The sequence below is a fragment of the Taudactylus pleione genome, unplaced genomic scaffold (assembly GCF_031769625.1).
Source record: "Taudactylus pleione unplaced genomic scaffold, aTauple2 ptg000089l, whole genome shotgun sequence".
NCBI classification, from domain to species: Eukaryota; Metazoa; Chordata; class Amphibia; order Anura; family Myobatrachidae; genus Taudactylus; species Taudactylus pleione.
Window position 1 is genome coordinate 2,916,694 of NW_028284491.1, and position 17,886 is coordinate 2,934,579.

The window sequence follows — 17,886 nt, forward strand, 5'->3', positions numbered from 1 at the left end:
CCTAGATGCAATCATAAAAGTAAAAAAATGGCCACCATACTATATACTAAAATAAGGATAATAACTCATTTCTTAAAATGATAGCTGTTACTTCATCTGTTAAGTGCTAAATTGTTCCCATTATTAGTAATAGCCATGTTAGAAGGTGGAGAATTTATAAATAGCTATGTTTTATATTGACCTAATTGTATGTGCTTTGTATTTGCTGCTGTGGTGTAGTTATGTCACTTCTGTCAGCAGATGTTTTCTACCCATAATTCACAGCACCATGCTACCTCTGCTTGTAACAATCTCTAGTTTAAAGGGCTAAACCACAAATAGACCCCTCTGAGCTGCAGGAGAGTGGTACAAATAATTTTTTTTTATCAAAATAGTAGTTTAAGGTAACTGAAATGAGATCATTGTTATGTTCTGTTGCTGACATTTTTTTTTCTCTTTAGATTTTGCCTGCTTTGTGTGTCCTAATATATCATACAGATATTAATGTAAGTATATGGTTTGTTCATGCCTACATTTAAGTTACTTCATTCTGATTTATTATTATTACAAACCGTGTGTGTTACCAGATGAGTAGCTTACACCATGGTGGGTAATTCCAGTTTTAGGGACTCAGTCAGGATGTGTTGGGTGTGTGAAGCAGATGCCTCGGCCAATTCGCACATCCTGCCTTTGAAGTTTCGCTCTCCTCCGGGTTGTCAGGCTGAATGTACTTTGGATGAGATTGCAGTATAAAATGATAATAGTAAATGTTTGAACATGTCAGATGACTATTGCTGCATCTGTCTAAATGGTGACAGCCGGGAATTATTGTGTAACATTCGCAGGTTTGCCAAGTTTCTTAAATTGCTTTTCTGATACTGACTTTATATGATGCTGTTAATTTCAATCTAATAAAATCCTTATTTTCTTTTATTTAGATTTTAGTGGATACAGTATGGGCTCTGTCTTACCTAACTGATGGTGGCAATGAACAAATACAGATGGTTATAGATTCTGGAGTCGTGCCGTTTTTAGTACCGCTTCTGAGTCACCAGGAAGTCAAAGTTCAGGTAAACCATCATAGGTGTGAAATACATACATGAAATGTGTGATATAGCGAAGGGAAAGTATCCAAAGCCTCAACTTACTGGTGGTCATTGTCTATTTCAGTGATTCTCAAAACCAGTCCTCATCTAACCCTAGCAGTGCATGTTTTCCAAATTGTCTAACTGGAGCACAGGTGTGTTTATTGGCTAACCTAATAGATCTACAGGTGGTGCTAATTATTTCTTAGGATACTTTGAAAACACGCACTGTTAGGGTTTCATGAGGGACAGAGGGCCTGATTCACCCACAGCTATTGTGAGTGGCCAGGATGATGGTCGCGATGGTCAAGACCATCGCGACCATCGGACCTGCGATGAGACCCTTGTGGTAGGGTCTCGTGGCCCCAAGCCCCAGAGAGCTTCTGGCTCGAATAGAGCCGGAAGCTCTCCCACTGACATCACTGGTGAGGCGTTCCCTTGGGAACGCCTCAGTTCGTGAAGCCACCCCCCCCGGCCACGCCTACAAAACGGGGCGAGCTGTCGATCAGCAACGACAGCCGGGGCGGCTGTAGTGAGCCACGGAGCGAGTGCTTTTTGCACTCGCTCCGGGGCTCACGCGCGCCGCACGTGCGCATTGGACCACCAACGACCCGCTTGCGAGCAGGTCTGAATCAGGCCCAGAGTTTGAGAAACACTGAGCTCTTTGAGTAGTAGTTCATTTAAGGTCCAATGTATTAATAATCGCGGAACTGCAAAGATTATTAACAGTCTGTATTATGACGGAAATTTTAATTTTGAATGAAAATATTCCTGCTGTGCAGTAACTGTAACTCTCGGGGGAAGGCGGAAGTGCTAACATTCCATTGCATAACATTACATTCCGAGTTTGATGTTCGTTTCTCACATTTATACTTCTCTGGGTGGATCTGACTCTGAGCATGCACTCAGTGATTCAGGAACTGGCCAGAGGCTGCAGGAGAGGGATCGTAAGGCTGACGACACCCACGGGAGCGCGCACAACACGATGTAGTGCACACACACTACACATATTTTAACGATATGTCTGTATCGGCCAAATTGTTAAAGATATTGTGTAGTTTGTAGGGGCCTTTAGAGTGGTTACGCCATCTGAGAGACTTTAGAAGACTGTAAGCTACAATGAGCGAAGGACTAATGTGAATGACCATTTTTCTCTATACAGCGCTGCATAATTATTGGTGGTGCTTTATAAATAAATGGTATATACAATTAAATATCATTTTGAAAAATAGAACAGTTTATAACATTACATAGAAGACATCATTACTATTATATCAAAAGTGCAAGTGCAAAAAACCACCCTTGTCAGCATGTGGCAAAAGTATTTACTTGGTGACATTGTTTTTTGTTTTGTTTCCTCATAGTGAATGTGTGAAATTTAAGATTGTGGTAGAAAAAAGTTCTTCATGTTGTTTTTTCTTTTTGTAAAGAAGTTAATCTTGCATCTTAGAATTTTTTTAGTGCCCCCCCCTTTACATAATCATCTGCTTTTGCATGTGCCTGTCCCCAAAAATCACATGCGGCTTTTTCTACCCAAAGAAATAGCAAATCTGTTCCTTTGAGAGGCTCCTCTTTTTGTATCGCCACACTTGTAGTGGAAACCTCAGCTCTGTAATGTGTTATCTTAATTTCCATTTCAGACAGCGGCACTAAGAGCCGTGGGCAACATCGTGACTGGCACGGATGAGCAGACTCAGGTGGTTCTAAACTGTGATGTTCTCGCTCATTTTCAAAATTTACTGACGCATCCCAAGGAGAAAATAAACAAGGTATTTCTTTGTTCTTTAAACCGTACGTATGAACAGCCGTGTTTCAGTGTCCATATTAAAACAAATACACAATTGATTAAATACTGTAAGTTTAACAACATCTTTTTATGTGTGACAACACTTCCTATAAGAACAATGTTAAAAACATCATTATTAATACTGACTTGAATTTACTTTGATGCTTGTAGGAAGCAGTTTGGTTCTTATCCAATATCACAGCTGGGAATCAGCAACAGGTTCAAGCTGTTATTGATGCTGGACTAATTCCCATGATCATACATCAGCTGGCCAAGGTGAGTCTCTAAATGCAGCCAAGTGCTGTCCTTCTGTAGTGTGATGAGCAATTTACTGACTCGTTAGACCGTTCCGTCCACTCAGTAATGTGAATACGCTATGTCTGCTTATGTTGCAGGGGGATTTTGGAACCCAAAAAGAAGCTGCATGGGCGATCAGCAACTTGACAATAAGTGGACGTAAAGACCAGGTAAATACAAATATGTACAAAGTCAGAAAATTATTAAAGCTTACCTTCCATATTACATTCCTTTTTAGATCTTCTACTTTCAGGGCCGAAACTAGGAATGTGCGAGCGGCGCTCTTGCGCAGGGCTATGTGGCTGGCAGTGTCCCTGCATCTAGCTAGCAGGGTGCCTGGAACGGCACCCTGAAGCCAGTATCACTGCTGGTGTCCAGCCCAGAGCGTCCTTTGCACACTCCAGGCATGCACCCTGCAGTCCTCAGGATGCTCTGTGCAGTGCTATACTTCCCGTGCTAGTGGCCCCACCCTCTCGGTATGTCTTTGTGCATTCAGGGGATGTGGGGTGCACTGCTGCCCTGTTACGGCACTACCTACTATGAATGTGCAGTGAAGTGTGTGACTGCATTTAATAAAATGTAAATTGAAATTGACCTGGAAACAGCGTGTTAGCAGAACTGTATTCCTCGCTTAGGGGGAGATGTGTCAAATTTTCTAAAGACAGGTGATGAAATTGCCCCTAATAAACAATCTGCTTCTACCTATCATTTTATGGAATGTACTTGATAAATTATAGCTGATTGGTTGCTATCGGCAACTTCTCCACTTGCCCCCTTCAGAAGGTTTGATGCGTCTACTCCTTATTCCTTTAAACTCAAATCTTTTGTTCTTAACCAGTGGTGCTATGCGGATATTTAATATACTGGATCCTATGGTAACTTCAGCCTCCTTGTCTCCTATAGGTGGAGTATCTTGTACAGCAGAATGTCATCCCACCCTTTTGCAATTTATTGGCTGTGAAAGACTCACAAGTTGTCCAGGTGGTCTTGGATGGCTTGAAAAACATTCTGATCATGGCAGGGGAAGAAGCCAGCACAATTGCAGAGATCATAGAGGAGTGCGGAGGTGAGAACTTCACTATTCAACTGTCACCAAAATGTATTCACTTTTTAAGACCTGGTTTAGATCCATCTGAGAGAAACATTAACGTGTCAGCTATTGAATTTCCTTTCCTGGTCAATCTCCAGATTGACCGTATGTAATCCATTTCTTTGTGGGATATGCAGTGGCATATATTCTCTGGGCATGAGACCATTCCGCACACAGCCGGGTCCTCCATGCCCACCTTACTTTTGTCCCACCACTAATTGAGATTTGTGGGCACTTGGTCCTGTTCCTCAAACACTTACATTCCAGTGCCAAGTGCAAGACGTTTTACACTTCACATTTCACTCTGTTCTCTTCTAGGTTTGGAAAAAATAGAAGCATTGCAGCAGCATGAGAATGAAGAAATTTACAAACTAGCCTTTGAAATCATAGATCAGTATTTCTCTGGTGACGATGTAAGTATATACCATCCACTCGGTGGTTTATCAGCTGAGCACGCCTTCCTTCCCTTTGCTTTCTAGGCTTTATAATGTGTAAGATTTTATAGGAAGTTTTTCCAGAGTGTTTTCATTTAAGCTCTGTCCATGAACAGACAGGACAAGCGTTCCATCTATACAGCTAATTCCATCACTACTTATTTGCGTTTGTTTACCTGCTATGTTAAATACAGATGATTTGTTCCAGAAGGGTATGAAAACTAGTATTTAAAATAATAAAGAATTGTTCTAGCATGTTTTCATACCCAGACATGATCAACAAGAATTATCCCTCTTTTTGTATTTTAGTATATATTCAGCAGGATGATCTAAATTTAAAAAGACCTTTTATCCCAATCACTTGGGGCAAGATACTCTATCTATTTGCGCTCTGAAAGATGATTAAACCCAGAAATGTATATTCCTTTTTCATCCTTCTGGGGGATGCCATTACCTCTGGGTTATGTATAGTGAGTTGTGGAGTCGGGCACTAATTAAGACTGGCTCCCACCCCCTATATAACCCCTCCCCTTCCACTAGAACCTCAGTCTTGTTTTTAGTGCATTGGAGTAAGGAAATAGCTAGGTCCTAGCTTTAGTTAGGTTTAATTTCTTTATTTTTCTGTTTTGGTTTGGGTGCTTTGTTCCTGGTGTTAGACGACAAGCACTAGCAGAGTGGGAGTTAGATAGAAATAGAGGTTTGTGTGAACCCTGTATCCCACTCTAAAGACTGCCTCTGGGTGAGTCACCAAACTACATAGTCCCTGGGAGACTCTCCATACCAGACTGATGCATGTTTCAAGTAAAAACCTTGTTTGCTGTATTTACTGCTTTCCGGCACGCTACTTCAGCAGAGCGGCCGGGCATGTTACTACTCAGGTGGTAGCAGCTGGTGGTGTTACAGAACAGAGCATGCTGCCTGCTTTTCGGACTCCTTGGTGCTCCCATGACGCGACACCGCTGCACCTGCAGGCGCCCCGTCTATCACGTCATCACTATGAGCCGCATATTTTTCTATTTCAAACAGAGGAATTTAGGTAGCTATCTGTGTTAGATTTGTCTTTCTCTCTCAAATATGGAGAAGCCAGACAAGGGTTAAAAAAAAAAACACTTTTTATACTTATACAAAATGAGATAAAAAGTTGCCAAAAGGTTGTACGGACCCAGGGTCGCTCTGCTGGTTGTTCACACGGAGATTCATTACCGGGAAGTTCAGCTGAACAGGACGTGATACCAGATTGGGCCTGATCTATGGTCGAGGCCATAGGTGAATTATGTTACTCTCAGGCAAATTATATGTTGCCCTGTGCTCAAGCTCCTAGTTTGTCTGATCCTTCAGTAGAGCCCAGATGGGCCCAGGATATGGGATGATGTCTCGCTGAGATGGCAACGTCCCTTAACAAAATGGTAACGTCAGTTGGGGCCACAGCCACTAAGACATTCAGGCCAGTCCTCAGTGGATTTTCCTGGAGATGAGGTTTCGGCCGCCTCTTTCCAGGAAGAAGGGGAATTAGATTATGACAGGGAAGACACCTCAAACTGGGAGGATGACCCCCATTCTTACTCAGGGGTGTCTATACTGGTAGATGCGGTCAAGGAGACTTTGCATTTACAGGAAACTGCTATTCCAATGACTAGTTCAGCTTCTTTCTTTAAACGTAAGAAGAAACGTATTTGTTTTCCCAGAATTTAGCCTGGTTAAAACCTAATTCCATATTCCGAAAAAATTGAAGTATCTTCATACTTTTTCGGAAGAGGATACCAAGCTTTGGGAAATTCCACCCATGGTGGATGCTCCTATTGCTAGGTTGGTCAGGAATACTGTTATCCCCACAACATAGTCTAACACCTACTATGGATAGGAAGAATGAGGCTGGACTTAAGCCTATATTCACTTTGTCAGGAGTCTCGCTGCATCTGTTCTGGCCAGCGCCTGGGTGATAAAGGCTATCAATTCCTGGATGGCCCAGATGATTGCTGGGTATCAATCAGGATTATCTGAAGCTAATTCTTTAGCTGATCAAATTTCAGAGGCTCTGACCTACAGTGGTGGCCAAAATTGTGGAAACATTTTTTGAAATTTTAATGTTTTTCAACTTCTAATGCTTATAAAAACTGTTACACGTCATGCAGTGCAATGATTCATACTTTATTCAAATGAAAGGAAATTTAATGCTGAATTCAACAAAATAAGGTCAAATATTTGCATTACAAGGGAAGTTATGCAGTGAAAACAACACTTAGGGTGAAAATCCCTGTGTACTTATGATGTTACTGTCCTATCAGTATTTTGTTGGGTATCCTTTATTTTTCAAGATAGCAGCACAGTGAAGTGTCATTGAGCCAAACAATGTTTGGAGCTCTTCCTTCTTTATTATGTGGTGCCATGAGACAATTATAGCCTCAATTAATTGTCTTTTATTGGATGGACGCCTCAGATGTACCAGTTTTTTCAAACGGAACCACAAAAGTTCTATGGGGTTCAGGTCTGGGCTGTTTCCTGGCCATCCCAGCACCTGTATGTCATTCTCCGTGAACCACTGTTTGCACATCCGTGCAGTGTGGCAGAGAGCTGAATTCTGCCAGAAAAAATTGGGCATTATCTGGAAAAAGCTACCTTCTATCAGGGATAAGTTTTGGTTGTAGGATGGTGTCAATGTACTTACTACTGTTCAGTGTGCCATCTATGACATAAAGGTGGCCTACAGCATCTGCTGTCATACATGCCCAGATCATAACACTTGTAGGATTCTTTGTTGTCGCTTGAATGCAATCTGGATGCACCTCTTCCCCGATGCGACGTCTCACATTTTTTTCTCCCATCACTACCAAATATCGATATCTTAGTTGTGTCACTCCATATCACTTGTTTCCACTGACCTTCTGTCCATGCAATGTGTTCTTTTGCAACTGTATTCATTCCTGCTGCTGCTTTTTATTCAGCAATGGCTTTTTTCGGGGAATCCCACCTTTTAGGCCAAACCTCAGTTAGTCTTCTCCGTACCGTTCTTGCACTGACAAAAACACCAGTTGCACTCAGGTCACTGCTAATGGTCGCAGATGACATCCATCTGTCCCTAACGCAAATTAGTTTTATTCTCCTATCATCAACAGCTGTTGTGCACTTTTTCCGGCCTTTTCCTTCTTTGTTTTGTATAGATTGTGTTTCCTGATAGCGTAAACAAAACTTTCGTTCTCCTGATGTCACATTCCCACCAACTTCTCTCGCAATTGCTGCATACGAAAGACCATTTTCACGTAACGCCACAATCCAGGATCTCTTCCTGGGTGACCAGTCACCACTTTGCCTGGACGACATTGTTGTATTTATTTTTTACACCGTCAATAGCACTAAACAATACACACAAACATCCAACCGTAATTGCACTTCAGTAACCAAAATGAAACAGCCAAACTGACCTTTTCCACCTTCGAACGTGACCTTGCACCTGCTCATAAGCGACAGCTGATTGGTCCTCAGAACGACGATTCGGATCGGCTGGTATTCGCTGTTACTACAATCTGCTTCTTGAATCTCACGCATCTGTGCTGCTTTGTCTGACTGAAAGTAGCATAACTTCCCTTGTAATGCAAATATTTGACCTTTGTTTATTGTGTTGAATTCAGCATTAAATTTCTTTTCACTTCACGCAATGCAATGATTCATATATCAAATGAAGCAGTTTTTATAAGCATTCAAATTTCAAAATGTGTCCACAATTTTGGCCACCAGTGTATACAGGTGATGCTTTAATAGATAGTATTCACGTAGCGTCTCTAATTTCTGCTTTGGCCATTTCCGCCAGACGTTCTCTATGGCTTAGAACTTGGAAGGCAGATAGGGTCAATGTGTTAGCTTATCTGGATGATTTGCTGCTAAGTGCACCTTCAATAGCCCTATTGCAACAACCTCTTCAGATTACCATAGGCATGCTCCAGAGATTCGGCTGGATCATAAATTTTCTCAAGTCAAGTTTAATTCCATCTCAGAGGATCATATTTTTGGGTCTTCTCTTTGACACCCAGTGTCTCAGAGTGTTTCTTCCGCAGGCAAAGATTCAGGATCTTCAATCCAAAATAAGGATCATTTTACAGATGCCTCATATCTCTGTCCTAAGGGCTATGCAGCTACTGGGAAAAATAAACCGTTCCTTTCACCAGATTCCATGCACGACCACTGCAAAATCAATTGCTTCATTGATGGGTCAGACCCTCGATTAAGCAGGTAGATGTTCAGATTATGTCTGCAGACCCAGCAGTCACTTATATGGTGGCTGCAGGATGCAAATCTGAACAAGGGTTGTCAGTAATGAATTGGATCATTGTCACCACAGATGCCAGCCTAACAGGCTGGGGGGCGGTGGTTCTAGACAAGCACCTACAGGGTCTTTTGTCTGTCCAGGAAGCTTCTCTTTCCATCAATATACTGGAATTAATGGCGATTCGGTATGCATTGGTTCAGGCTCAATCCCACTTAAGGAGCCTACCAGTGCAAATCGGACAATGCCACGGCAGTTGCTTATATAAACAAGCAGAGTGGCACACGCAGCTGGCGAGCAGTGAGAGAGGTTTTTCACTTCCTTCTTGGGCAGCAAGATGGGTTCCAGCTATTTCAGCAGTTTACATTCCAGGGCTGGACAACTGGAAGGCGGACTTAAGTCAGTGTGCATCCAGGGGAATGGGAATTACACCAGGAAGTGTTTGCGGAAATAGTTTCCAGATGGGGGTCTCCAGACATAGATCTAATGGCTTCCCATCTCAACAGGAAACTTCCAAGGTACGGAACTCTGTCTCGGGATCCTCGGGCATTCCTGGTGGGTGCTATGATCGCACCTTGGGTGTTCTGGCTGAGATACATCTTTAGCGGCTCAGTCTTGTAAATATCCGCTTCTCATTTTCATGAGTATAGGGTGGTGTTGGCCACTAAACCTTTCTTTCTCCCGAAAGTGGTATCGGCTTTCCACATTAACCAGGGTATCATCCTTCCAGCCTTTTGCCAGGCTTCAGTGACTAGTGAAGCTTCTTCCTTAGCACTGTTGGATGTGGTACGTGCGTTACGCATTTACTTGGAGCACACTCCATCTTTGAGGCCTATGGATTCTTTGGTGTTGATTGATGCATCAAAAAGAGGCTGGCCAGTCTCTAAAAGATCCATCGCTAAATGGGTCACTTCTGCCATTAGGCAGGCATATTTGTCTTCAAATGTGACGGTTCCGGCAATCGGGCTCACTCGACTCGTGCTGTCGGGGCTTCTTGGGCTGTGCGGCATGGTGCCTCGGTAGAGCAGCTACCTGGTCATCCGTACACAGTTTTACAAAATGTTACTGCTTCCAGTTGGAGCGAGGGATGTCAGTGTTGGGCGAAAAATTCTTCAAGTGGCCGTTTTTGGTGCTCCCTCCCCTTTAAATTGGCTTGCTTTGGTAGATCCCAGAGGTAATGGCATCCCCAAGATGGATGAAAAAGGAAATATGATTTTTACTCACCGTAAAATCTCTTCCTTGGAGTTCATCTGGGGGATGCTGGGATGCCTCCCTTGTTTGGTTTCATATTAGTTACCTGTTGGTTTTCTCAGTTCTTCCTTCTCTGGCTTTGTTAAACACAGACTGAGGTTCTAGTGGAAGGGGAGGGGTTATATAGGGGGTGGGAGGCAGTCTTAATTAGTTAGTGCCCGACTCCACAGCTCACTATACATAACCCCGAGGTAATGGCATCCCTCTGATGAAGAGATTTTTTTCATATTGGAAAAAAGTAATCCAGCAACATGTCACTGCATCTTTTATAAATAACTTAAAAACAGCTGTAGTCACCCTAACATCTTATTTGCCTAAAGTGGTGCTTATATGAGATACGTAGCTCAACTAGCAATGCCCAATATTAGAGCATAACCCTCCAAAGCTATTTTTCTTTTCTATAAAGCAGGCTTGGGCAAAGTGCAGCTCCACACAGTGCTGGTGCTCAGTAGATTTTGCCGCACCTAAGCTACCAATGTTTGTTCTCGGTGGCTGAGTCAGCCATCTTGATTACTCGTCATCATTGCCACATGATATCTTGTGACACCCATTTTATTCAGCAAGTAATGTTTTTGTCAAATCTCACAATACTGCTACTCCTTTTTGGGTATATTATCCTTTATCACCAACCTGGTACCAGCATTTTACAGAAATAAACTGTTTAATCATTCACAGAAGTACCTGCCTCTTTGAAGACACAACCACACACAGAACTGGTTTTCGTTCTATCTAAATCAAATTAACCTTCCAGTATATTTTGTATGGACGTTTATGCTGGTTGGGTATATGCATTGCATTGACATGCTCATTTATTAATTTAAGCCAACCTTAATATCCTGCTTTAAATCCGGCGCAATTCCACTTCCACGTGCACCTCACAGGCTATTACATTTATCCCAAGACGTTATATTCATGGCGCCAAGAATAAAGTGATGCCCATAGAAAGCAACTGCTTCCTTTCCTTTTCTATATTCCGCTCCAAAGCACAGAATCTGGTTGCTATAGGCAACGTCACCTGATGTCTCCCACAGTGTGAGAGAAATGTTCTCCAATGTCTGCGAGTCTCTGCCACTAAATGTATTATTGTCCGTAATATTAATTAAAGTGGATATATAAATGTATATATATACTTTTTTTTTCCATGTGCAGATTGATGAAGATCAAAGCCTCATTCCTGGAGCCACCCAGGAAGGTACCTACAACTTTGAGCCGTCATCCAACCTTCAGACAAAAGAATTTAACTTCTAAGTGTGTTGCAGTGCAGCTTTTCTCTGTCCCAAAGCATATAGCACCACCAGACTTCCACCAGTTGAGGAAACCCTGAAAGATTCAAGATACACGCCTCTTCATATTGATGCTTCTAAAGCGAATCATGTATCTGTCACTTGCAGTTGCCAAACATCACCCTCACACGGACTGTAATTGCATATGCATGAGCTTGGTTTTCGTTGAAATTCTAACAGTCCCAGCTGTATTTTTTACCTTTCCATTTGGCACTGTGTGCTGACTGCCACAACATTCAACCCCTTGGTTTGTTTTTCTTTTTTTGTTTTGTTTTAACAATTTCATAGTGATGGCATATCAGCTTCTTGTGGAAAAGTAGCTTTCTTTTTTTTTTTTACCTGGTGCACTGTACATGAAGACTTTGCGATAATGCATACATTGTGGAAGACTCTGCAAGAGTACGGTCTACTATCGAGCCTTCATCTTCCTCCATAGACATTTTCATATTTTGAGGAATTATAGATTTAATGGAGAGAAAAAAAAAAACCATGCAAGCCAAAAGATTTCATTCACAAAACTGAATAAAATATATTAACTTGGGTGAATTATTGACAAAAAAAAAAAAAAATCTGTTTAAGAGAAAACTGTAATTATGTCTCTTATTTAGTATTTCCCAAACTGCCTCCTTAGTCAGGATTGGAAAATGGAACTGATCGATGAGCAAAATGCTTTGCTGTTTCATTGAACATCGCGCCCTGTCCGACCACTCCAACTTATGTTTTTCCTGCTGTTCTTGAAGTAACCAAAAGCCATGCATGGAGTTTCCCCCGAGCTTAGAACCCATCATTTATAAACATGGTCTCAAGCTGAAAGCAAGTGTCCCTGAAATCTAGGTTAACACAGAGATTGCGACAAACGAGATCTCCTAAAATATCGTAGGTGGGGAACCGAAACCTTGCTTTCATCTTTCCGTAGACATCGGTATGTTATGTTTTCCTTAGGTGGCTATAGGTGGTTTCATTTTTTTTTTTTTTTAATTGGGGTCAAACTTGTGGAGCTTTTCTGGTTCTACTGTAATTTGTCAATTTCTACTTTGTGAAAGGTGCTTTTGAGAGTGTGGTTGGCAGCAAAACAAGAACTATCCATACATGAGCTTGTAAGCTGTGGCTTTTTTTCCAATAGCGAAATTACAGGCAGTCGGGCCTTGCTGGGATTTGTAGTTCAGTAGTTGGCTAAGCTTGTTCTACAGACACCCTAAAAGACGTATCCTGATTAAAGCAGGCGTTTTACAAATTGTTCCACAGGTAACCCACAGCAACCAGACATTTGCTTTTGTTCATTTTTTTTCAATAGTAAAAGTATAGAATCTGATTGGAGCTTTTCTGTTCTACTTCGCTGCTTGTAGAACAGTTTTCATATGTGTCAACCATAAAGTGGTTAAAGAAATAAATAAAATAAATATAGGGCTAACTTAATCATATACCTGGATCAAGGGGGCAGCGTTGCACCTCTGGCTATTAGCCAGTAGTGTTCTAGGCTTCTTTGGGGGGTACTGACATAATACTGTTCTTTTGGCTGTAAAGTACTCTTTGAATAACCTCACATATTTTGACATGTTTAGGAAGCTAAAATTATTTAATTTGTTTAACCAGGTTCATGCCAATGGTAATGTTCCGAATCTGGTCAGACCACGATATGGTGTTTTTAATATTTGAATGGCTTTGTAGCTTTCAGAAACTCAATTCCCAGTATGCATATATATATATATATAATTTTATTTTTATTTTTTTTTTGTGGTGGGAGCTACAATTACCTGAGTGACTAGAAACACTTTGTAACAGGGACACTAGGACGCAGTTTATTGCGTGAAATGTTTCTGACGCTTTGATGTGAAGGGGATAGTTAACTTATAACTACTTTTTTTAGTTAGCAGACTTGGGTCGTGTTTACTGTGATAATAAGAAGAGATGCCATCCAAAATCGTGGATCAGCTTACCTTTAAAACCTTTCACTCCTGAACAACACAGCAAGTGTGCATTCATTACAATATATATATTTGCCAAGGCGGAGCCACTTTAAAGAGGGGGGTGGGGTTTGTCTTGTATCCCAATACGGATACAAGCGTATGTTTAAACTGCAAGATTTTTACTTGCTAGAGAATCTGTTTTAATATAGCGGTCTGGCCTCTGATTATTTATAGGTTTTATAAATTTTAGATTCACTTTCTCTTTAAGGTGGCTCAAAACTTTTTCAACTCTTGTGCACATAAAAAAATTGAGTTGAAGTTCATTGTGCCTTTTTTTCTTTCCCCCCCTTCCCCCCAATCCTGAGAATTTAGAGCTGGCTTCTTATCATATCTGCATCCTATTCACACAATAGTAAAATGTGTGGTGTTTTACTTAAGGTAGACAGTTAATAGCAGAACTTGATACGGTCACATTATAAAAAGATGAAATCTCGATGCTATTTTTGTATTGTTACATTTTTGTTTTATTGGGTTATATATCCCCCTCCCCCCTTCTAATTTGTACAAAGGTGATCTATATAAGCTGCATTTGCCCTCAGTTCTGCATAGGGAGAAGTTTCTACGTAATAAAAACTTAATTGGCAAAGATTTCTTACTATTTATTTTCTTTCCTGTTTGAGCTTATAGAAACTTTAAAATGTACATGGCTACTTTAAAGTGTACCTGTAGGTGCCATTCTGTGTGCTGTCCAATATTCACCTGGTAGGGACCTCGTGCAGTGAGACTGGTAAGAAACACCGCTAGTTTTTGCATGCAAGCAAAAGAAATGCGCTGTTTTACCTACCGTAATACCCGGAAGTGTGCAGGGCTACAAAGGGAGCTCGCAGCTAATTAAATCTGTCGCTAAATGTTACTTCAGCCCACAAAATGGCTGCCTTCACGGAGTAAGTGAACGTTACACTTTGAAGCCCTAGCCAAGTGTTTTAGGTAGCTTTCCTCCCTTGTGACCTTATTAAGTTTTGGTAGGGATTGCATCATCTGATAGTTACAAAAACAAAGACTATTGCTGCACTTTTTCTTTTTCAGAACAGTGTTTGAAAAATGCATAATTTTCTTTTTATTTTATTTTTTTTTAACTTGTTATATAGACTAAAATGTTATTTCAAAAGAGGCATCAAAATGTGTTCCTAATTTTGTATATGGGCTTAGGTTTTGTAACCAATAAAAAGCTGCTATCAAATACTATATACTATTCCTTTGTTTGTGGTGTTTGATTTGCATAATGAATCTTTTGTATATAGCTACGATGATGTGATCGCGTCTGTTCGTTGGTTGGTCAGAACTAGCAAAACAGAAGTATAGTTTTGGGGGGGAAAAAAACAGGTGGTGGGTAGCAGGAAACTTACCATGGGTTTCTAAAACTGGGTGTTCACTATACAATGTATATTTCTGATGCAGATCGGAACAATATATCGTACACATATAGGGGCAAATTTACTAAAGTGAGAGTTTTTAGAAGTCAGTTTTAAAGGAGATGTTGCCCATAGCAACCAATCAGATTCTAGCTATTTAGTTAAAGTAGAATCTGAATGGTTGCTATGGGCAACATCTCTTCTAAAAACTCACTTTAGTAAACTTATCCCATAGTGTTTATGTCCGATCCATCGATCCACGCATCGTCCCATGGGACGAATCAATGAACGACGCATGCAGTTACATGCAGCATGTAAAGATAACATCACGCCGGATTGTGCAGTGTGTACAGCATCTCTTGTCACGCCGGATTGTGCAGTGTGTACAGCATCTCTTGTCACGCCGGATTGTGCAGTGTGTACAGCATCTCTTGTCACGCCGGATTGTGCAGTGTGTACAGCATCTCTTGTCACGCCGGATTGTGCAGTGTGTACAGCATCTCTTGTCACGCCGGATTGTGCAGTGTGTACAGCATCTCTTGTCACGCCGGATTGTGCAGTGTGTACAGCATCTCTTGTCACGCCGGATTGTGCAGTGTGTACAGCATCTCTTGTCACGCCGGATTGTGCAGTGTGTACAGCATCTCTTGTCACGCCGGATTGTGCAGTGTGTTGCATCGCTGGGTCACAGTATTCTCTCTACGCAGCATGAGTTTGTGTAAACTGGAGGACATTATTTCTTAAAGCTCCTCCTTCATGACTGGGTATTAACAGTGACAAATGGGTCCTGTTTGCAAGTTTATTAATTTATACAAATCAGGAGATTGATACATGAGGTTAAGCACCATATACTAACTATTGGATAGGCCAAATAGCAGTGTGAAATATGCTTAGACGGGCCATGTGATCCCGCCACTTACACCAATGCTGGTTTTTACGATCAGTGGGCTTTTCTGGTTTTGAGTATGGAAAGGAGAATTAACGTACGTTTGGAACTGCTTGTTGGTAATCGGATACTTTCACAATGGGTTGTTGAGTTCAGAAAAAAATTGCAAATTGTGTTCTGGAAATATTTTAAATGTCATGTAAGATGCAGGCTTTGGGCACAGATTTATATATAGAGAATAAAGTACAATTCTAACTGAAGGATTATTGTTTGTATTTATAGGGCACCACAAAGTTATGCAGCACCTTTGTAATGCTAAAAAGGGTAGATCTAGTAACAAATTTGAAGGGTAACCAGCAAACCTATAGATAATTACAGTAAATTGATTATTATTTACATAAATATGTAATGGTATAGTTATGTGAGCTATAGGAGGAGGGGTGATTCGAGAGGAGGGTGGGAGGGCCATGGATTAATACTAAGGTGGAGAGGTGACAGTGGGTGCTACTGGGGAGACTGAGTAAGTCAGGGGTGGGGGCTGGGGAGCACGGTGTAGTCTAGTATGCTTGCGTGAATAGGAGACTGCGAGTGTTCCACATGGGAGCAGTCTTAGAAAATGGTGTGAGAGTTATTGATCAAAGAGGAGAGGCGTCAGTCACCTGTTCACCGGAATTGGTGGGAGGGTGATGGAGATGTAGGTGGGAGAGGTGAGGTGAGAGTAAGAGCTTTAAATTAATTTCTGAATTGTATAGATAGCCAGTATCCTCTATATGCAGTTGCTACTGCAATTAAATTCATATTAAGTTTTGAAGAGTAGTAGTGTAGATAGAGGAAAGGGCCTTGCTTGCAACAAGCTTGGTGGTACTCAACTGTGTAAATGGAGAGGATGTGGATCCAGAGAAATTAACACAGATGGTGTGGCTTAATATGTAGGGTGAGAACCAGGATAGGACATTGTCCTGAAGACTAGGGAATGTACTATTTGTATGGGGAGAGTGGTCAACCATGTCAAATGCAGCATAGAGCTTCAAGACAATTTAGTAGTGAATAAATAAAGGTTTGAGATTTAGCAGGGATCAAATCGGTGACCATCTTACTGGCATGTTTCAAGTTATAACCCCTGCACGGGTCTAATGTAGCATTTCACCCATGTTTAGGATCCCACCAACGGCATAGTGACTGGTTTTATCATCACTACCTCCCGTACCCAGCCGTATTCTCTCTCAAAGTGTGGTACTGTTCCCTATGTAAAGAGGTTACACTGGCATTTTGGAAAGCTGCAATTTTCTTTTTTTCACGACCTTTTTATTGAATATATGTAAAAACATATAGGGGTACAGAAAAAAAGAATAGGGGAAAACATAAAAGGGAGACAGATCATCCACAGGCACCAATAAACAAATAATCCAAAAATATCAAAATATATTGATCAATCATTTGAATCTACCATCAGAGTTTCATTTAAATTAAAAGGTGGGGAGGGTGTCTGAGGAGTAGCATGTGCAGGGGGGGGCACCCTCACCCTCTAACATATAGATGCCAGGGAAGCCACTTCATAATAGGAGAAGGGGTTGTAGAATAAGGAACCTATTTAGTTTCCATTTCAAAATGGAATTGAGTCTTAGGGGTCTATTTACTAAGCAGTGTTAGGAGACAGAGTGAAAAGTGATAAGGTACCAGACAGCTCCTAACTGTCATTTTTCAAACAGCCTGTGAGATGGCAGTTAGGAGCGGATTGGCTGGCACCTTATCACTTTTCACTCTCTCCTAAAGGCGGGTATACACTGCAAGATCTGGAAACGACTGCACGATTATGACATTGTAATCGTTCAGTCGTTTGTCAGACGTGTGATGAGCCTGCCCTGAACAAGCAGTTGTTCAGTGCAGGGTCATCAAATCATCTAGAAACATGCTGAACCTGACGATATCGTCAGGTTGACCAGTATGTTGGAAAGATGATAATGTCTAAATGACCAGCGCATCGCTGGTCGTTTTAGACACTTTTGCAAACGATTGAACGATCAAACGATCATTATCGCTTAATCGTCTAGTGGTGCTTAGTAAATAGACCCCTTAGAAATAACTTTTGCAAATGGGGAAGGCAAGGGGATTTCCAATGTTGGGCTATAGTGGCCCTAGCCGATACTAGAATGTGACTAAGGACATATCGGGCGGATTAAGGAACCATGGAAGGATACCAATGTAGGAGGGGTCTGGG

The 17,886-nt window shown here is 41.4% G+C and overlaps 1 protein-coding gene across 2 annotated transcripts in view; it reads left to right on the forward strand.

Moving 5' to 3' along the window:
• Positions 1 to 14,615, forward strand: part of KPNA3 (karyopherin subunit alpha 3) — a 67,664-nt gene extending 53,049 nt beyond the window's left edge. For both annotated transcript variants that reach the window (XM_088469099.1, XM_088469100.1), the window contains exons 10-17: positions 441 to 485; positions 918 to 1,049; positions 2,705 to 2,833; positions 3,022 to 3,126; positions 3,246 to 3,317; positions 4,051 to 4,213; positions 4,556 to 4,650; positions 11,330 to 14,615. In XM_088469099.1, the coding sequence (XP_088325225.1) occupies positions 441 to 485; positions 918 to 1,049; positions 2,705 to 2,833; positions 3,022 to 3,126; positions 3,246 to 3,317; positions 4,051 to 4,213; positions 4,556 to 4,650; positions 11,330 to 11,428 (840 nt within the window). In that variant the 3' untranslated portion in view covers positions 11,429 to 14,615. The remainder of the gene's footprint in view (positions 1 to 440; positions 486 to 917; positions 1,050 to 2,704; positions 2,834 to 3,021; positions 3,127 to 3,245; positions 3,318 to 4,050; positions 4,214 to 4,555; positions 4,651 to 11,329) is intronic.
• The last annotated feature ends 3,271 nt before the right edge of the window (positions 14,616 to 17,886 follow it).